This window comes from Callorhinus ursinus, unplaced genomic scaffold, assembly GCF_003265705.2.
Source record: "Callorhinus ursinus isolate GAN/ISIS: 27379988/994484 unplaced genomic scaffold, GSC_fseal_2.0 scaffold12, whole genome shotgun sequence".
Lineage (NCBI taxonomy): Eukaryota > Metazoa > Chordata > Mammalia > Carnivora > Otariidae > Callorhinus > Callorhinus ursinus.
In genome coordinates, this window is record NW_027397074.1 from 34,166,200 (window position 1) to 34,188,493 (window position 22,294).

The following is a 22,294-nucleotide window of genomic DNA, read 5'->3' on the forward strand; positions in this document are numbered from 1 at the left end:
ATTAACCTATAAATATACTGATTAAAATTTGGAAGTCTTATCCTGCAGTGTGGCTGACATTAGGAATACTGTCTAGTCAGCAGTTTTCTGTCTTGGCAGTTCTGTGACATGCATTTTGTGGAGTGGTTTCTTATATAAAAATGTATTTGCCTGACTTAACCTTGTCCTTGATGGTTATTTAAAACTGAGAGGTATCCCAATTGCCTATTCTATGTATTTATTAATACAACAGTACACGTAGCATAATATAAAATAGAGATATCATGGGTTTTATGTGTATGGTTAGAAAACTTAAACATCTCCCTGATGAATTTTTAGATTTTGGTAATTGTTGTAACAAAGGATCTAGATGACTTTTTTTTAAAAAATCAAAAGCCTTAGTATTGTATTCATTATGAAGTTTAACAACTTTGGCTTTAACATTTTACTAAAGTTCTTCCCTTTAAATATATTACATTTTTTATTTATATAAGATGTACCTTTCATTATTTTATCTTATCATTTTAATATACTTCCTAAAACTTTTTAGTATATTTGTATTTAATAATCTCTCATAATATAGTATAATTAAAGCATTTTCCACATTCACCTTCATTTTATTCTGGTTAGGATAGATGTTTATCAGATCTTTGTTGAGCATCATGCATTGCTTCTCGTCATGTAAATACCTTAAAATGTCACTACATTGCTCCCTAAGGAAAGCCTAGTACTGGCATTTACAGAATCACGTGATTTTGATTATAAGTTTTTACCTGAATGAAAAATGGTTTACTTTATAATGCAGTTAATCAAAGTTCATTTTAGGAATGTGGCCATTAAACCTCATATTGAGTTTAATATGAATTTTTAGTTACTAGTTTTAGCTAATGAGGTCTAAAATATGCCAGCATTGTCAGAAAAATACATCCAGTTTGAGCTGAAAATGCTATTGAGATCTATTTAGTTTTAATCCCTGAAGTGAGAGTCATTTTATTTTAAAGAAAAAATGTTCTATTGTAATTATAGGACTGTTACTAAGACATTTTAATATACAGTTCCATAAAATTTTGGAATCAAGTAGGTGATAACTTTAACCTGAAGCTCTTCCAGTCCATCTTCAATTAAATTTATTAAACAGGATAAACTCCCCCTAGTGGCAAGTCTACATTGAAAGTTACCTATTGGTAGGAAATGCAACTTAAACTGTTAAATTTAATCCCACTAAAGTATCTCGTACATAGTAGATGCTCAGTAAATATTTCCTTTCTTTTTGGAGTAATTAAGTTAGGACATAAAAGCATCCGAACCAACCTTGCACCAGACCCATGTTCCTAAAGGAATTTAAAAAAAGATACCCTTAACAATGGATTCTTTTGTAACTTTCCTTGCTGTATATATAATATATATAATGTATATATAATAACCCTGCTTGGAAGACAAACAATTTTTTTAACTTAAATTTTGTTCCTGTTTTATTTTCTTTGGAGATGAAAGTATTTTCATTTGCTTAACTTTGCTTAATTTGCTTAGTTAATTTGTCTCATGAAGATAGCTGAAAAGCACACTATTGAATTAAACAGAATCTTTTTTTCCTAATGATACTAACTTTGTATATATTTTTATAGTTTTTAAAATTTTATTACTACAGAGAAGGTTTTAGTGGTACTTCGATTTACTATATTTCCAGAAAGTTATTACTGATTGTTGGTAAGTAATAGGCGTTGAGTAAATAATATCTACGCTTAAAAATGATAATCACAGTAATGGTGGTCAAGATAGCCACCGTGAAATGTCAGAACTGGTAATAACTTCTCAGTTTTAGATGATCCCGTTTCCTTTATTAACATACTCATAAGGTTATATAATATAACAGAATGGTGTTTCTTGCTCTATTTGCTAAATTGCTGCTCTATTTAAGTCCGGTGAACCTCATTTACATAATACTAGTAGAATAAAATTATGTATTGTTTTACTAAAAATGTTTTATATAAATGTACTATGATACCATTCTAAATAGCTTTTAAAATAAAAGGATAAGACTTTTGAATTACATAATTTTTGCTTCACCATCATTTTTCTTTCAATAGTTTAACTTTGTACATAGTGACTGTAAAGACTCTTGCATACTGGAACTATGAAATGAGCAAGTGAAAGTGTTCAGTTATCAGCATTTATGAAAAATAAATGGCAAAAAGAGGAAAAAGTGAGAAATAAATTGAAAGAGCATTAGGTCTAAACTAAGGGATGAGGTCTGGTTTCTTTGCTTTTGTAGATCTGAGCAAGTGATTGACCAATAAAGCAGGACAGTCAACACCTACACTGCCACTTTCACAACTAAAATTAACAGAACAAAAGCTTTTTATAAACTGTAAAGGTTGTTAATGATATAAATGAAACAGAAACATAAAGTCTATTCTTTAAATAATTTTAGCTCACATTATCACAGAACAATCAGTTCTCCTGTAAGAGGCAGTATATGATTAGGTTCTCAGTATGGTTAGCGCTGAAATGTGCTACTCCACTGACAAACTTACATAGTAACGTGCTTAGCATTGTATATAATTAGGACAGTTGCTTAGAAATAAATACCCTGCCAATCTCTAACAATAGTGTCTTCCTACTTCCACACTTCTTTTAAAATGAATTTTTTTGCACAGTGGTTTAATTAAAAAGCTACTGTTTGTTAGTACTTACTGTGACATTTGTGTGCACAGTGTTTTATATACATCATTTTATTTTATTTGTATTATGGTTGTATGAAAGGTATTATTATGTTTTCTCGATGGAGATCTGAGGTTCAGATTCAGCATTGTGAGGTAATAAATGAAAAACCTGAGTTTGAGTATCAGATTTCAGGTCTCGTGGCTCCAAAGCTTATGTTATTAACAACTTCACAATATTGCTCAGGTGAATAAGTTTAGTGATACATATGGCACACCTCTATTTTAGGGATTTTCTGAATGGCCACTGTTTCTACTGAAATAATGTTCTGAAGTAAATGATTTGCCATTTCCCAGACTTGTGTGTAACTCCACACTTGCATTCACGCTCTTTCCTCTTAGTCTTTTCCTACAATCTTCCTGATTTACTACCTCCCTCCCTTCCTTTGAAATATTGTTTTCAGTGGCTGCGTAGTATTCTATTATGTGAATATGCCATAATTTATTTAACTGTTTTTATTTTGGGGGGTAAATTCTGTTTTTTCCAACCTTTTAATACTCTATCTAGTATTTCAGAGAATACCCTTGAGATACATGAGTTTCTGTGCAAATCTTGTTTCCTTAGGAAGAATTCCTGTAAGTGCAATTTGGAAGTCCAAAGGTATATGTATACTTTCAAGGTGGAGCCAAATATTATGCTCTGAAACATAGTGTCAGATTACTCTACAGAAAATTTATTCCTATTGGTAGTATGTGAGAGTGCCTGTGTTCTTGCATTTTTGCTTTAAAATGTGAATTGCCAATTGCATAGGCAAAAGAGGGGGGGTAGGTAATTGAACCTCAGTGTTGGGATTGTGAGTGTATATGTGTGTGTTGTTGTAGTCCTAGAAATAGTAATAGTGTATCTACATCAAAAACTAAGGGTGTATGGTGACTAACATAACATAACAAAACAAAGTTAAAAAAAAGATAGCGCTCCTACTGGCATTGGACATGCTGCTGGGCTTATTAACAACAGTGCTTAGAGCATGCAGGGCTTCTAAAACCGAAGCATGGCAGGGAGTCAGCTTGAGTCTTGATTTCACAACAATTTTGATTTGCAGGTTGGGACAAGGTTTCTGAGGTAAGGTTTAAAAAAAAACAATAAATTGCTCCTTTGCTTTATCAACATCAGTGGTCTCTCTATTTCAAGAGGTATCTAACTTTGGATCTCCCAAATCTAATCTTACAGGGATGTTTGTTTATATTTCAAATGTGGCTTTTCATTTAAATAGATGGTTGGCAGTATAGTTTGGCATAGATTTAAAGGCAATACAAAAGTAAAAGTACTAGCATAACCCAAGTTGAGTATAATTGATGTACGTCTACTTTGTATTTATTATGTGCATCTTTAAAATGTATAGATAAGGATGAAATATTTTCACAAATAGTTCTGAATATTTCTTTAAAAATCAGTGAAAAAGCATGTCATGTCTGTTACTTTAGCTTTAACAAACAGTGGGTTCGAAATGCCATTCCAAATGGACACTTCTCAGCTCTGACCTTACTTAATTTTTCTGTGCATTTGATTTTGTTCTGTAAACTTTAAAATATTCTGCCCTGGTTCTTTTCCTGTCTTCTTCTATTTCCTCCTCTGTTGTCTTTGCCTGTGCCTTATCCTCAGCTTTATACCTAAATTTGCTATCATCAAGGTCTGTCCTCAAGTGTCTTTCTCCTTGTTTCATGTACCATCCGCTAGGAAATAGAGTTGCTACCTCAAGCTACAAATTTCAGTCATTAGCAACCTCTCCCTCACTCAGTGTTTTCCTCTTCGATACTTCCTGTGTCCCAGCAGCAGACATTTGAGTCTTGGTATGTAGCAAACTTGGTGATAGGCACAAAGTGCTATGTTGAAACATACCATGCCAAGACTTACTATTACTGCCTTTGGTCAGGCTCTGATAACTATTTTTCTGAACACTTCTGATCAGCAAACATTAATTGAAAGTCCACTCTTTGTCAAGTACCATGCTGAGCAACAGAGATACAAAAATGATCAAAGTTACATAGTAATAAGAGCAACAAACAAGTATATGTAATACCGGTTATGTAACTTAGGAAATTTGATCTCATGCTAAATCTCCCATAATATGCATAATAACACATGAGAGCTGTGGGCAGTTTGATGTTGTGCAAAGAAATGGTTTGCTCTAGCTCGGGGTTGAGTACTGCTGGGAGCCAGCACAAAATAGGCAACAGTACCACATGGAGGAATATCTTGAGTGCTCTTTTTCCTATGGTGATTATTTCTCTGTGTCCTATGAGCTAGTCTTGCCTCAGTGTTTGTGTTACTGTCTTCTCCCCGATGTTTTATAATCATTACTGGAAAGCTACCAAGAGTGCAAGATTTCAGTTTCAACTTATTAGAAATGCTATCTGCACAGGATATTCCTTAATGGAATCGTTGTATAAGACATTTGCATACGATGCATAAGGCACAGAAGTAGTAGAGGAGGAATCCATTGTGAATAGGGCAGGGAGGACTTTAGAAAAGGAATCTAATTGAGCTGGGCTTTGAAGCTGATGCAACAGAACAGGAGGATTCTGGAGAGTAACATGTATGAAAGCAACAAAGTATATATTGGTAACGAAGTAATTTCTTCCCTTTGGAGTATATCGGACAGGGAAGGGTTTGGTTGGAGGAGTGAGGCCAGAGGAACAGTTAGGGGGTCATAAAAGATCCTGAAGCATTTTGCTTGCTAGGTTAAGGAACATGGACTGTGCAGAGCCCCTGAAAGGTTTGAGTCAGAGGAGGGACATAGATTTGTATTTCAGAAAGAAGTGCTAGGTTCAGTGAGAGCTGCCCTACATTTCATCCTCTCCAAAGCCGGAGTCGGCTTAGTAAAACACAAGACTGGTCATGTAAATCCCAGCTGAAAGATGACTCCCAGATACTGAAGTCTAACTTTATACCGTTTCTGTGGGGGAAATTTGCTGTTTCCTTGGTCTTAACCTTTTTTTCATCAGACACCCACATGGCTTACTCTTCCGTCCTATTTAGGTCAGTGCTGCAGCATAACATCAGAGACCCTTCCTGGCTATCAAAACCGGCATCCCTGTCACTCCTTAGTTCCTTATCTTGTTTAGTATTTTTCTTCTTAACACTTGCCAGCCCCCAGAGTCTTTATTCACTCATTTATTTATTTATATGTCTTCCCACTGAAATGTAAGCTTCATGAGAACAGGAACTTTAGTATGTATTGTTCACTGCTGAGTAGTCTGTGATTGGCCCATGGTAGGCGTCGCTGTTTGTTGCAAGAATGTGGCCTAACCAGCTTCCCCCTTCTCCTCTCTCTTTTTCTCTATGCTTCCCACTCCACACAGGGGACTTACCACAGTTCATCATTTCTCAGTCCTGCCTCCTCCTGAAATCCCCTTCATCTTAAAAGGTCCATCTCAGATACCACCGTGTCTGTAAAAATCTTTTTTCAAACCTTCGCTCACATACTTGGCTCCTGTAACACTTCTTGAATATGTAGGAGAAGAATGTTTTCCTAGACTACCCAGGACACGATAAGTGCAAATAAATATTTGTATTAACAAGTGATTAATCAGTAGAGAATTATTCAATGAGGCAGACACGCATTATAGGTAACTTTTGAATTCAGTTGATTAATTGAAGAAATTTAAGATGAATTTGATTATAAATGCAGTATGATTAGGGGAAAATTGCTAGAGAAATAGTCACCAATTTCTGTTAAGTATGCAGTTATACAGTCTGGAGAGAGTACCTGATTTGTTTTGTATATACGCCATACACTTTACCAACTTATTAAGTCTTATTTTTGTAAAAATAACATGAACTGTAATAAAAATAGAAATAGACAAGTTCTAGAAATTACTTGTTAAGGACAATATAAAAACATTTAAATTTTATATTGACTTGTTACTTCTCTACATATAATATTGAAAACAAAGTATCTAGAAATATTTTGATTAAATCAAATTAATAGCACTATACTCAAACCAATTTCTACTTTTAATATACTATAATTTGAATTGTCGAAAATGTCTTTTTCTTCTCAATAAAATTGGGGGGGACTCTTTGTTGTAAGAATACTCTGCATAAGTTTTTATTTTTCTGGCAAATGGAAAGGTACAGAAGCATGACCTACTTTGCTTTATAATATCTTCTTTATATTTCAGTATGGCGTGTCTGGTGATCTGTCAGTTCACTTTAAATAATGGATTTCTGCTGTGAAAATCCTGGCTAAGGTCTTTGTGTGAAGTTATCCAGTTTCTCATTTCTAAGCGCAAGTTCTACTCCTAACCATAAATATCTTTCCTCTCATATGAAAATCATGTTAAATGTTGGGGTTTCATTGAATTTCCTAATTGAGACATTAACTATGAAAGCTAATAATTAAGTAGAATTATTGACTGTTCCTAAAAGCAAAATTTGCCAGTAATCACCGTTAACCTCTGATATCTGTCAATCACCAAGTATAAATAACCAACGTCTTTTTTTTTTTTTTTTTTAATATTGGAGGACCCCATTAGATGCTGAACAACCATCTGGAGGTACCAGAAGGGCTTTGAATACTTGCCACTGACAGGATGAAAGTGTTAACTAGAGGAAGCTGGGGGTGATAAAGATAAGCTTTTTATTTAGGGTAGCTCTTATCTATCTACATCATAAATGATTCCAAGATGCTTCTTGTAGAAGATAGCAAAAGAAGCACAATTTTCACATTATTTATTGCAGATTTCTTTTTTTTTTTTTTCCTTTCCCTAACAATGGCTGGGTTTGAAGAAAAATCCACTAGGATTTGTTATTGGGAATCATGATACCACAAATGTATGAAGTAAAGGAAGTAAGAGGTACATAAGATGTACTCAGCATTTTCTTAAGATGGGTCCATAAGCTTTTAGTAAAACATGATGAAGAATTTTACCCACTCCCTTGTTTTTCTTAATTAAGATACGAAAGGAGCGTTTTGAAAGGATTTATGTTAACTTGAAGTAGATTTTAAGTGTTTGTTTTATTAAAGAAATATTTGAGGAGCTACAATGCAATATTTTTGCTTTATGTATTTTAAAGTATTTTGTGGTATTTTGTTTGTTTTTCAGTGTCAAGCCAATCCCAGCTGAAGGAATCAAGTCAAATCCTTCCAAGCGACATAGAGACCGACTTAATACAGAGTTGGACCGTTTGGCTAGTCTGCTGCCTTTTCCACAAGATGTTATTAATAAGCTGGACAAACTTTCAGTTCTTAGGCTCAGTGTCAGTTACCTAAGAGCCAAGAGCTTCTTTGATGGTAAGAAGATTCGCTTATTAATGTATAGTAAAATTTAAGTAACAAAGCCAAACTTTTGGTATTTCTAAAAACAAATGTTCCAGATTCATTCATCAAAAAGATGCTGCCACTTAAATGACGTGTGGTGTCATCCTTTGAAAATCATCTTTTTGAACATTATGCCCATATTAAGTAGTCAATTTACAGTTCTACTTCTTCCAATTCTATTTTTGAAAGTTTCTTTCTTTTTTTAATGGAATAAAACACATATACTATAACATATTTTTGCTGATTTCCTTCAATATGATTGTGTAGATAGTTCATTCTTTAAAAATTATGTACACTTCTACTTTATGTTAACTGTGTAATTTACTTCAGGAAAATGTACTTAAATTTTTTTTCCACCAGAAAGGGTATTTTATTGTAGAAGTCAGTAGCATTGGATTTCACCCTCCATTGTGCCATGACAAACTACTCGATTTTAACCAAACCACTTAGCATCCCTGTACCTTGTTTTACTCAGCCCTGAAGTTAGTGATTTGAGCTAGATGCTGTTATCTTTTAACCATATGTTATTTCATAGTAATAAAGTATTTTAAATGGAAGTTTTTGTTTGAAGATAATGTTTCAATGTATCTTGTGAAATAATTACTCAGTTTCTTCTTTTATCTGTTTATATCTCAGAAATAGATTTTTTTCAGGAAATGTTCAGTCTTTTAAAGATATCATGTTATTTTACAAACAGCAGTAGAGAATTAATGATAAAACCTCAGTGGCCTATGTCAGTGCTACTCAAACTTTAAGATGCTTACAAATCACATAGGGCTCTTGTTAAGATGAAGGTTCTTATTCAGTAGGTTTAGGTGGTAGCCAGAAATTTTGCATTTCTAACAAGCTCTCAGACAATGCTGATAACTGCTGCCCTAGACATATTACAAATACTTGAATTTATCATTTTTGTTTAGAATTTCGCAAAACAGTTATTTCCCTTTAGGTTTATATTTAAATGGTTTGATTGTTTAGTCTGGGCATTTTTTTTCCTTTGCTTGCTGTGTATGTTCTTTATCTTCGATAAAAGCTATGTCGTTTAACAGTTGTGATTTGGGCAATATACATTGATATGAGGATGATCATTTCAGGGAAGATTATATGGTTCAGGGTTCAGAGTGACACTTAAATTTTTTCTGATCTATCAAGTCTTTGAGTTTCCAGTTTTCATCTACACCAGATCCTTCATCGTGGAGATGGGTTATGTGGTGTTCATTGGTGTGCATGTATGTTTATCAACTAAATAATCATTTTGTGATAGAGCTGGAACTAGAACCCCAGTTTCTAGATGCCCTATGTTGTTTTTCCTCACCATATCTCAGTTACTTCTCTCTTCTAGGACTCATTTTTATAGCGCAGTCCTGAAGACTTTCCTCCGATCTGTGGTTCTCAAAGTGTAGTCCCCAAACAAGCAGCAATAGTGTCACCTGGCAACTGGTTAGAAATGCCAGATCTTGGGCCCCACCCTAGACCTGCAGAATCAAACTCTGGTTGAGTGGTAGGGTTAGATGCATGTGGCCGTTTGGGAGCCCCTATTGTAGACTGTAACCTTGAGGCCACTCCGGCTTTGTGGAATGCTGTCCCGATCCTCAGCATTTGTTCACATGCAGTGCTCACTGCTTGACCTTCCATAGGGGAAGGGAGGGAAATCTGAAGGGGGAGAAATCAGAGAGGGAGATGAACCATGAGAGACTATGGACCCTGGGAAAATTTAGCACATTCTAGGGCATGTTCCTCTTATGCTGATTCTGTGTAATTTCTATGTACAACCAAGGAATGTGTATTTTCCATATGCATCCTAGGTGAGTCGGAGGCAGTGATTTAACTTGGGTTTGATTATGCCTGAATAACTTGATTGTTTTTTCTTTGCCTTCAGAAGGACAAATCCAAATGTACAGAATTTTAGGAAGACTATAAATGTTTTGCTTAGGTTTCAGTGGGAGTGCATACCCTAAGTAGTTTCTTAGGTTGTTCAATACAGGAACAGAATTAGATGGAAGGTGAGGGAAATAATTAGTAGAAAAGATCCCATAGTCTTCTCCAGACCTCCGTGATCTAGGAAGGCATGCAACATTTTGAAAGGACCGAGACAATAAATTTTTCAAGGTAATTCCTGAGACCTGAACAAATACTAAGTGCTGCAAACGAGGAGACTTGGAGCATGTTGACTGACAAGGATTTTTATGTGCAGTTAAAACCACTCTCCCGCTATTAGGGAAACAGTATAGCGAAGTGAAGGGAAGCTCTAAGTGAATAACAGGATGCAAACAGGGGGTGTGTGAATTCCTGCGGAAAGAACAATATAAACGAGTAATCATACAATCTTGTTAGAAAGGAAACTCAAGTTTTACTGTAACAATAGATATTTTTCCAAGAAAATACATCTATTTATTGCGAGTTTAAATAATCCAGGTTGGGTGGATCTTCTTAAACTCTGGAGCCATGACTACTGCTACGGTTGTCTGAAAAGAGCATTTAAGATTTAAGCACACTATTATTTATCCCTTTCTAATTAATCAGAACATTCTGAAATATAATTTTGAAGTATTTGAACAGAACTAACTATAGTTATTTTTCAGTTATGGTAAAGTTAGAAGCAGTTTCTTCGACAGTAGTAGATTAAAATTATTTTATAATAAATCTTGTAATTCAAAATTGCACTTTATTTAAACACAGTGCAGGTGCTGAATTCACAAAAAAGGAAAAGATTTCTGCTCTCTGTAATTCTAATAGTGTCTCAGCAACTGTGACAAAGGTAGTATGGGGATCCTTTAAAAATGTGCCTACTCAGTATTATTAATGCAACACTTAAGGGAGCGTTTCCAAGGGAAGTAAGAAGATTTGAAGTTTTATTAGATACTAGTTGTGGTTTGAACTGAAGAAATAATTGAAAGAATCTTTGGCTGTTTAATCCTTGAAAACTCTTGACCTGTATATATTCTAGACAATAAAGAGAACTGTCAGGGAATTATTTTTTACTTTGTACTCTGTGTATGCCACAGATGAAGTAATCATTATAAAAATTTTCATTTTTATATTATAACGCTTTAGTTTTTCTAACACACTTAAAAGTACTATATATTGTCTATTTCGCTAACTACAATGGAAACTCCTTGAGGATATTATGTGTACTGCTGTATCTTAAGCACTTAGAACAATGTCTGATCCATAGCAGGCAGTCAATAAATATTTATTGCCTCAATTTCACTAACTTATATCTCAAAAACAATGTAAAATTCATGTTGAAATTCTAGATTATGTTTTTCAAAATACAGTTCTAGAACTTACTTTAAGATGTTAATAGTTTGCTTTTTCCAGATAATCTGTTAGTAGCCAATTATAGTTGTTGGTTCCATCAGTTATCTTATTTTCTATCTATAAATAAACAGATGTGAAAAATATTTTATGGAATTATCGCAGTAAAATTTTGTACGTGGCCTCTGGCTGGCTCGTACAGTGAAACATGTACAAGTATTTAATGATGCAAATGGAAAAGCTACATACATCTTTTTAGGACAAATTAGTATCAGCTGCACCATTCTCAAATCAGTACTGCCCTCTGCATTCGTTAGCTATCTCTTTGCTCCTTTGCCTTCTCTTTACGGGTATTATCTTGTTCGTGGTTCACTGGTTGTTTTCTTCTTTGTTGGATGCTCCTTTTGTACCTCCCAGCAGTCCAGCAATCTTGGTACTTTTAAAATTTTCATCAGCATAGATGGAATGTGCACATAGACTATTTTTTTAAAAAAATCACTCCCTTTGTAAATTTGATAGATTAAAAATTCTAGAATAAGTTGATATTTTATTATTAGTTTCTGCACAATGCACACATGTAGACATGTTTTAAGATTAATAACTGCAATATATTAATAATGAGAGACTAATTAAAATAGTAAAAGCTGTTTAAGTTCTATTCATTTTTCACAGTAATATTGCTCTTCTGTGTTACCTTCTCTTTTCCCCTGAAGACTTCTCAAAATTATGTATTTTTGAAGTTTCTCTGTAGAGTCTGTAGTGTTTTTAGAAAATAAATACCCCAAATCCAAAATTGCTGTTTTCTGATGTTGGTGATTAAACATGGTTAAGTGCCATTTTTGCCTCTCAAGACAGATTAAATCAGTCCAGACCTGAGGACAGTTAAATGACCAAATGGAGCTGTGATCTGACAAGTCAGTGTGGATTTAGGTTCTGGAAATACAGACTGAACACCTAAAATCTTTAACATTATGTTCAGACTTCTTCACCACATTCTAGAATATTAATATTAAACCTTCCTTTGTTAATTAAAAAGAAAAGTGGAGCATTAAAGTCACAAAAGAAGTTTTGTTTTGTTTTTTGCACAAAATGGGTATTAAACTCAAATACCATGTTACCTCTGAGAGGGAAAATAACTAAAAGTTTAAATAACTTAATTACTATGATCAATAATAGTTTATTCTGGGAGACTAGGATTTGGGTGGTTACAGCCCAGCCTCTGAAATTGGTTGATATGAAGGGAAAGGCTTGTTTCCTACCCTATTGTGTCTTTTAGTCCCAGGTCAAACAGCGGACATTGGGCTTGTTGACCAATCGGAATCCGTATAGTAATGTTTTATCCTTAGTAAGAGTAATTGCAGCATATAAAAAAACTTGAGTTAGATTTCATTATCACTTTTTATTTTATTTTATTTTTAAGATTTTATTTATTTATTTGACAGAGAGAGAGACAGCGAGAGAGGGAACACAAGCAGGGGGAGTGGGAGAGGGAGAAGCAAGCAGGCTTCCCGCGGAGCAGGGAGCCCGATGCGGGGCTCGATCCCAGGACCCTGGGATCATGACCTGAGCCGAAGGCAGTCGCTTAACAACTGAGCCACCCAGGCGCCCCTTGTTAGCACTTTTTAAAACACATATCATTATGTAAGTGTTGTGTTTAAATTATTTTACTTCTGGATGGCATCCCCAAATTTAAAAACATGGATATGATTAATTCATCTCTCTGCTGAGACACAAGTATCTAATGAAGTAGAAAAGCAGAAAGGTTTTCTTTCAGTGAGGCAATAGTGGGGATCAGGGGCATGTAGTATTTGTTATTTCAATAAAATATTCATAGTACATATTACACCACTAAAATATAATTATTAACTGTGAGGTCTTTTATTTCCTCCATTATATCTAAGCCATGGGTTATTCTTTGTGACATCTTTATAATTGAGATCTATAAATTTAATCTGTGGAAATGAAAACTTAGAAACAAGAAAGAGATGATTTTGTCTAGATTTTAGGAAGCCTGACAGAAGTGAGTTTGGGGATCTGAGTTTCTAATTCCCGACTCCTGCATTATGCAGCTGTTAGAGGGAACAGTTTCTGGTTAGTTCAAGAACTAAGTAACATAGGGCGGCTGGGTGGCTCAGTCAGTTAAGCGTCTGCCTTTGGCTCAGGTCATGATCCCAGAGTCCCAGGATCGAGTCCCGCGCCCCATTGACCCTCTCCCCTCTCGTGCTCTCTCTCATGCTCGCTCACTCTCTCAAATAAATAAATAAAGTTAAGAACTAAGTAACATAGGGGAAAATCTGATTCTTGAACCATTACACATACTTAGAACAATCACCGTTTTAATAAGTGTTGTAATATTTACATATTGGAATGTTCTAAATTCACAAAGTCTAAAAATGCTCTGAGGGGATGATGACAACAGTTAATTTACATGATGTGATGAGCTAACGTTTATTGACCTCATTGCTTACCATGGATCTTTGTTTATTTTAAATTAAAAAATTTATCTGTGTTCTTTTCTTGATCTTCCTCTTTTAGTTATTTAACAGTTCATTTCCAGTTCATTTAGGTTTTCAGAAGAGAGCTATTGTGTTTATTCATCTTCAGCTTGTGTGTTTCTCTGGATTTCAATCCTGTTTTGGTGTTTGTGTAACCCAGAACACTATTTTGAGAAACATATATGCAAAGAATGAGCTTGAACAAGCAGAGGAATGAATTAAATAAAAAGCCCTTTTGAGGGTTGAAACTTTATAATAAAGTTTAGTGGGTTTATATGTGTGCTTTTCATTCATGGGATTTGTACGCCAATTTTATCTGCATTGCTATAGTTTTTAAGTTACTATATACCAAGTAGTTTACAAAAATTTCAGTATCACGGTGTCACAGCAAATGTGATTTCTTAATTCTAGAAATGTCTATGGTAGGTTTGTTTGCCTAAAAGATGAGCACATTTGAAATCATCACATAGTATTAAGTTTCTTTTATCTCTGGTATTACCTACTTTTTTTTATAATTGAGCTATTTTTTTCCAGAATTCATATTCTAAAACATGTAACTAATTATAACATTCATGATAGCTTCCACAAATAAAGCTATAAAATTTAAAGATTCTTTTAAGTTTTAATGCATGGACTTTATTCATCAAATCTATGCAAATTGAAACATGGATGAATAAAAAGAATAGTAGAATATTCTTATTGAGTCTAGTTGAAGTAGTATTTAAATCCTGGCTCTTACATTTAATAATATGATCTCTTTGGATAAGGAGTTTAATTTATCTTTTCTTCAAATAGTCTAACTTATGAGATTCATTAGATACTATGAATTTTTTTTTTTTTTATTTTTAGAGCATGAGCAGGGGTGGAGGGGCAGAGAGAGAGAGAGAGAGAGAGAATCTCAAGTAGACTATACAACTCAGCATAGAGCTGGATGCAGGGCTTGATCTCACGACCCTGAGATCATGACCTGAGCTGAAATCAAGAGTCAGACACTAAACCAACTGAGCCACCCAGGCACCCCAGATTCTATGAATAAATGTAATATTTTATGATATTTTATATAGGATACTTCCATCGCTGAGTATTCATTTGCTTTGACAAGTATTTTCAAAAAACACAATGACAAGTATATATCAAAGATTCAGACTGAACCTGCACTCATTATATCCTTTATATTATGTTTTGCTTTTTTCTTTCTTAAAATTGATTGCTTTTTAATGGATTTTCTCTTTGATCATTACCTAGTGTTATATATATCTCGGTGATCCTTAATCGCTTGATCACGAACAGTTCCAGGTCATCATAAATTGATGCCTTTAGCTTCCTTTTTTTAAAAGGAGGATTACCATTGAGGTAATATTAAAGCCAGCCAGCTTTTAGCAGTTTTTCTCCCCCCCCGCCCGCCCCATAGTTAATTCGTTTGATTTTTTTGTGTGGCTTTGTGAGCTGCTTAATGGAAATCTACAACATCTTTCTGTTATAGTGTTTTAGAAACTATTCACATAGAGTAGAAAATTAATCACTTTAAAGCCTGTAATAAAATGCAGTTGTGTTACCACTAACCATTTTATTTAGTAATCATGTTTATGTCTTATTTTTAAATCATGCTCTTACAGTTTTTCTACTTTTTATCAACCATTTTTAATCAGTAACTCAAATTCATTTATTCATAGCTGGAGATTTTGATTTTGGAGTCACTGTAATATAGTGGGAATAATAGTCTAAATCATGAAACTGAATAAAATATTCCAGAGGAAAACATATAGAATAAGAGAAAAAATACCAGAGATGAGATGTTTTAAAGATGAGCAGAGGTAGAGGAAAGCAAATCTGTGTGTATACAGAATACAAAACTGTGCTGAGGTGATAGTTTGCATAAAGATGCCTTCATCTGGTGTTTCAAGTTCTTAAATTAGAGAGTCAAAAGAAAATCGCACAAGAAAATACAAACTAAAGTGAAAATAAAGTCCATACCAAAAAAATCATAATGCTACAGGAGTAGTATTACGGCTTTTGATTGTCCACAGAAGCCAGAAAACCATTCAGGTGTTTGCAGTGGGCGGTTGTGAGAAGGGAAATAAGTAGTCACATTGAATCAATTTAGCCTAAAATTGTATTGAATTATTCTGGTTTCTTCTAGCCTTAAATTTTCTCATACAATGTGGGGTGCCTTTTATGGTCAGTTTTACAGATACTCTTTTGTCAGCTGGATTGTTGATAGTGTCTAGTGTCATATGTCTGGTCTCTGTGTTACCAAGGCAGCATTCCTTCTCTTTATCTTAGCATGATGGAGGGAGATTGTCCTGTAACAAAAGCACTGGCAGGCGGGAGACATAAAGGTTAATCCTGTGACCTTCGATACGACCTTTAACCTCACTGTTGCCCAGGGTCTTCATCTTCTCAGCATGGACAGTAAGAATGCTTGCGTGCCCCATGCTTTAAGTTTGTGGTGGATTTATCCTAAAAAATGAGATGTGAAAAGTCAATTTTATAATTAAATTTGTTATATAAATTATAATTATTTCTTGTGGAATACTGATATTTTACATGTTTTAATGGATGATTTTGTGGTCACTGTGGAATATGCGTGGAGGTCTTTCAGACCTGGTATTCATATCATCTGACAATCTCTTGAATTTTGTATTTTGATTTAGAGATGGAAATTTGCTAATTAACTTTTTAGCCTTTTAACATAATACATAATAATTTATTTCCCCATATTGTTTCCTTTTTCGGAAGTGGCACACACATCTAGACAATTAGTTCAGGTAGAGGTGACACGCCTTACTTGGTGAGGATGTAAACTCTGGGCCATGTGCTATTGCTGTATATGTATACATACAGAATTTTTAAGTTTTTGTTTTGGTCTTAAATTATGTGCTTCTCTTTTGATCTTTATAAAATTGGCATTGAGTAATTTCCTGAAGACACTCATATTATATAATAAAAGCATTCTAAGCAGAGGAATGATAATTTTAGAAAATAATAAGGCAGTGAGATCTGGAACACTTGTAAGTTATTTCCAAAATCGTAAATTTCCAAAGTCACTGGTTCTTAAAATATGGCACCTGGTCCCTCAGCATCACTTGGGAAGTTGTTAGCAACGCCAACTATAAGGCCCCATCCTACATCTCCCAAATCAGAAATTTTAGAAGGTGAAGTGCAGCAATGTGTTTTAATAGCCATAGCCTTCCTATGATTCTAATTCTAATGTCTGTGAAATTTTGAGAATCACTGTTCTTCTTGATTAAAGTCTGCTACAGAATGCAGTTTGAATTCCACTCTTGTATATGTGGAAAGCTCAGTGCAACTCATTCCCCACTGAACAGGTAAACTAACTGCTCTTGTTGGTTCTGTTAATTCAATGACCTATCACAGTTACAGTAGAATTGTGTATAATGAAATGTAAAACTGGGAAAATGTTAAACATCTTTGGAAGTTGGTTTCCACTTAATTGAGAGCAGGCATAAGTCTAACTTTTAAGGACTTAATCAGCTTTAAAATGCTGCTTTGCAGATTTGCTAAAAAGAACGTAAACTACCAGTTGTGCAACCTACATTCATTCATAAAGGTATAAACTAACATTTGCATTTTTAAAAACTGAATTTACCTTCATTCTGCGTTGGTGATTAGACATTTCTAGGTAGAAAAATAATCTGTCAATATCATCAGACAGTATTGGGTAAACTGTGTAGACCTAATCTTTGTGTCCTAGAAACTTAGAAGATAGTATAGTTTTCTTTAGTTTCTGTTTCTTCCTTCTTCCCCTCAAAAGAACACTTCATTTACAAACAAATGAAAACTTTGTGTTGAAATGAAATATCTCTCTCTTACCCCAAAGTATGTAGAGGAAGCTCTCATTAGGTACACTTACTATATTATTTGGAATTTATTTGTAAATACTAATTCATCCTGGACTAAGCTAGGACTGTTTTCCTTATATTTGAGAAATACTGCATTACTTAACTCTTTTTAATTTATAGAAGTTTATGTGGTTGAATTTTATAGTGATGGCTTTGCTTTATGCTTATATCACTGTGGGAATGGAATTTAACTTTTTCTGGCAGAAGTAATAAAGGGGATGATAAATATTATTATAAAATAAATTGAATTTATATCAACACAAAGAGATTTAAAAGTGTTATGCTTTTTCCTGGCAAGATATTGTCATCTTTCTGTTTAATCGAGAACTATAGTAACATACAAAATATAGTTTACCACATGCCAGTATTTATCCTTCATGAATTTCTCTGTTGAACAATACAGAGCATGTTTTTCAAAGAGGAAATATTTGGCTTGTAGGGAGAAGTGGAAATCCAAGCTTAGATGTGTAAGGAAGGAAACTGTCATATAGGAAATGGATATGGTTAAATACTTGTGGGAGTAAGATTTGAATCAGTTGGTAAAATGACCATTTGATAATGCTCTGATAATATTTACATTCTAGATTCCTTCATCAATTAGATTAAATTCTTGTATAATTGCTTCATTGATTTCTCAGTGAGGAAAGAGTTGAAATATTTCAGTGCTTTATTATCTTAATATTCCACAGACTGTTTAAAGTCAGGTTGTTGTATTTTGGAAGGTGTAGTGTTCTTGCAGATGGGGAAGATTTTAACAAATGTTTATTTCAGCAAATGCTTCACAAGTAGCGGAATTGGCTGTGACTTACTTTCAAATATTACATTTTGTTTCTAGAAAATGTGGAGAATTTAGTTCCAGTGATGCAATGTTTAAAGTGTCCTGTGCATCTAAAGTGTCCTGTGTATCTGATTATGCATATAATTTTTATAACAACTTAAAGTTGTGAAGTACTTTCAAATCTATGTTGTACAGACATCATAGCAGTCCTAATAGATTCTTGTTTTTAGTGTCAGCTTTTCATAAAGGTTTGAAGGTATATCAACTCAGCATTTAGCCCATTATCTCTCTCTATCCTGGGCTGCAAATTGTGGCTTATAGGCATAAATTAGGTACTCTACATCTTATTTTAGCCCTAACAAGAATGTGTCTCCAAAGGTATCACTGCCTCACATACAGATGAAGACACTACAGGTCACATGTGTTTGGCATAGGGGAGGAGTCCAGCAGGTGGTTAATCATAGCGTGAACACAAAGGGTTAGGCTCCCTGGGTTTGATCTAGGCTCCACTACTTCAAACTCTCTGACCTGGAGACCATTTCTTAACCTAAGTCTCAGTTTCATTGAAAGGACAAAACAATACCAGTCTCGTAGGATATTATTATAAAGATTAATAAGATCTAATATATGGAAAGTTGTTGGCATACAGTGTGTGCTCAGTAAGTATCACATATTATTATTAAGGAAATTATTTCAGGCCACCTACTTGGTAGGAAGGACATTGGTAACAGTACCCCATGTCATCTTCCTCTTCTCTTGCTTTCTAATCAAGGCAAGAAATGTATACATGAAAGTGACTAGTATTAAGGTGGTAAAAACCAACTTTAAGAAGGGAGAGGTTGGGGCGCCTGGGTGGCTCAGTCATTAAGCATCTAACTCTTGAATTTGGCTCGGGTCATGATCTCAGGGTCCTGGGATCGAGCCCCACATCGGGCTCCCTGCTCAGTGGGAAACCTGCTTCTCCCTCTCCCACTCCCCCTGCTTGTGTTCCCTCTCTTGCTGTGTCTGTCTCTGTCAAATAAATAAATCTTTAAAAAAAAAAAAAAAGGGAGAGGTAGTAGGAGGTCAAGAAATAGAGGTAAAACTTTGTGGAGGGGCAAAAATTGCATAGTTTGGGTCAAGAGTCCCTGACATAAAGTAAGATTTCTAAAAAGTCACATTGGTGTATTTTTAAGATGAGAATGCTAAGGGAATTCATCTTTCCTGGACTCATCTTTGCACAGTATTTATTTAAATCCTCACTATTTATTAACCTTAAACATAAGAGCAACAGAAATATTTTTGGAAGAACTCTCCAGTGATCCTTCCTTAATATGCACTTGTCACTTTTCCTACTTACACATATTAAATATTTAACCTCCCAACATTTAGAATTGTAAGCGTTGTTGTTTAAAAAAGTTTGTTCTCCTTACTTTTTCTTTCAAGTTCCTGTAAGACTTCAATGAAATCCCATTGTGCTATTTAATGTTTTGACTTTCTTTTCTGGTTCTTTATTTCCTAACTTATATTCCCAACTCAAGGCAGATTCTGTCTGATGTCTAATTATGTTGGCCGGTATCCCCAATACAAGGCCAGAAACAAATCGTAAATTACTCTGAGATGAATAGTCTCAGTGGTCTAGTAACTAGTTGGAACTGACATCAATTCTATTAATTAAAAATTAATTTTAAAAGATTCCTAATAAGATAATTTAGACATTTTAAAATTTGATACTAGGAACATCTATCCATTTTTACAATTACTTTGCTTCTTTCTGCAATGTGAGGGTTTTTGGTTTTGCTGGGTTTTTTTCTCTTTTTTTTTTAAAGATTTTATTTATTTGAGAGAGAATGAGAAATAGAGAGCACAAGAGGGAAGAGGGTCAGAGTGAGAAGCAGACTCCCTGCCGAGCAGGGAGCCCGATGTGGGACTCGATCCCGGGACTCCAGGATCATGACCTGAGCCGAAGGCAGTCGCTTAACCAACTGAGCCACCCAGGCGCCCTGCTGTTTTCTTTTTAATGGTAAATCTTATGGGTATTTGCTTTAACTCTTAAATGGTGCCCCATACTGGAGCTTTTGGGAAAGTAACAGTGTAGTTAACCCTGACATTGTGAGGTTTTAGTGCATTCAAACAAACTTGGCCATTTGAAAGCAAGCAGCAGCAGAATAGGAAGGGAGAAAAGGCCTTTTTCTCTTCTTTTCAGTGAGAAATATTAAGCATTTCCTTTGGTCTTGATTAACTGTTAGATCAATTTATGTACCTCAAACTATTTTTTTGGCCTAAGGAAATATGTTCTCTGGCCTTTTGAAATTGTTATATTCAGAGGCCAAACTTCTGGCCTCTTCTTTAAAAGCGGTGTGTTTCAGGTTCTGCAAAGGCAAGAACTTGGCATAAGATTGCAGTGTGACACATGCATTGATTTACCAGAAAATAGACTTCAGCATGAACATGTGTTATATGTGAGGCTTTGCTCAAACTGAGAGAAAATCTGGTTATTAATAAATCTCGTTTTTCACCGAGCCAGATGATCTTTGGCACAATAAAAATCTAATGAAATGTCTTAAAATATCAAAGTCCATTTTGTTTAATGATTTCTCTTATTTAAATATTAAAGGTCAAAAATAGATAAGAAAAATGGAAATATATTGTAATTGTATTGAAAAGGTTATACTTTATAATAAGATAGTCTATAGGATCTGGGAAACACTGCTAATAATTAAAGTTACCATTTATTGAACTACTGCTGAGCTGCTGTATGCCAGGAACTTCACATATATTCTCATTATTCTTCACAATAACCTGGCAAGATGGTTTTTTGTTGTTTGTTTTCAGTTACTAGTTCACATATTGGGACATACACTCAGAGAGCCTACACATATAGTAAATGGCAGAACTAAGATGTGAACTTAATTCTGTCACTTACTAATATTAAATGAAATGATATTTGAGAGTCCTTGGAAAAATTCTAAGTACACAGTAGCTATTATTACGCCTCAGTTGTATTGCCTCCCAGACTACACACGCATGCACACACACACACACGCACACACACACACGTGTGCGATGAAGAAGAGAGATGGAAGGGAGGAGAGAAAGCATTGCAGCCTGCTACCTCCAGAAGTAAGCATCCCGCCATGGTATCAGACTTCTCCTTATATACATAATCCACAAGCAGTTAGAAGATAATAATGAAGGAGGAGCCACTTTTGAAGATGGAATATATAGGAATAAACATAAAAATTAATGTGCAAATCGGTTTTGCGAACAGCTTTAAAATACCATAGTGGGACAAAAAATATAGATTTGAACAGAAGGAAACACATACATGTTCTTGGATAGAATAGTTCAAAATCATAAATATGTTAATTCTCCATGAGTTACAGCCATCAAAAAAAAATGAAATCTTGCCATTTGCAATGACGTGGATGGAACTAGAGGGTATTAGGCCAAGCGAAATAAGTCAATCAAAGACAATTATCATATGATCTCACTGATAAGGGACATTTAAGAAACAAAACAGGATCATAGGGGAAGAGAGGAAAAAATAAAACAAGATGAAACGAGAGGGAGACAAACCATAAGAGACTCTCTTAACCATAGGAAACAAACTGAAGGTTGCTGGAGGGGAGGGGGGCAGGGGGATGGGGTAACTGGGTGATGGGCATTAAGGAGGGCACATGATGTAATGAGCACTGGGTATTATATAAGACTGATGGATCACTGACCTCTACCTCTGAAACCAGGAATACAGTATATGTTAATGAAATAAATAAAAATAAAAACAAAAAATAAATCCACCTTAAAAAAGAATAAAGTTGTACCAACACTGGAAAAAAAAATCTCCATGAGTTGATTTATAAATTTAACAAGACTCTAATAACAATACTAATTGCTTTTTACTCTAAAACTAGACAGGAGGATTCTAAACTTAATGGAAATATATTTCTTAATAAGGCTG

General features: G+C 34.5%; 1 protein-coding gene and 1 long non-coding RNA gene across 2 annotated transcripts in view; one reads left to right on the forward strand and one right to left on the reverse strand.

Annotated features, from left to right (window-relative positions):
- The window catches only part of LOC141373867 (uncharacterized), a 420,551-nt gene that overhangs the window by 178,159 nt on the left and 220,098 nt on the right, over positions 1–22,294 (reverse strand). The window lies entirely within an intron of this gene.
- Positions 1–22,294, forward strand: part of AHR (aryl hydrocarbon receptor) — a 47,916-nt gene that overhangs the window by 1,916 nt on the left and 23,706 nt on the right. Inside the window, exon 2 of the mRNA XM_025872983.2 lies at positions 7,749–7,936. Within this exon, the coding sequence (XP_025728768.1) occupies positions 7,749–7,936 (188 nt within the window). The remainder of the gene's footprint in view (positions 1–7,748; positions 7,937–22,294) is intronic.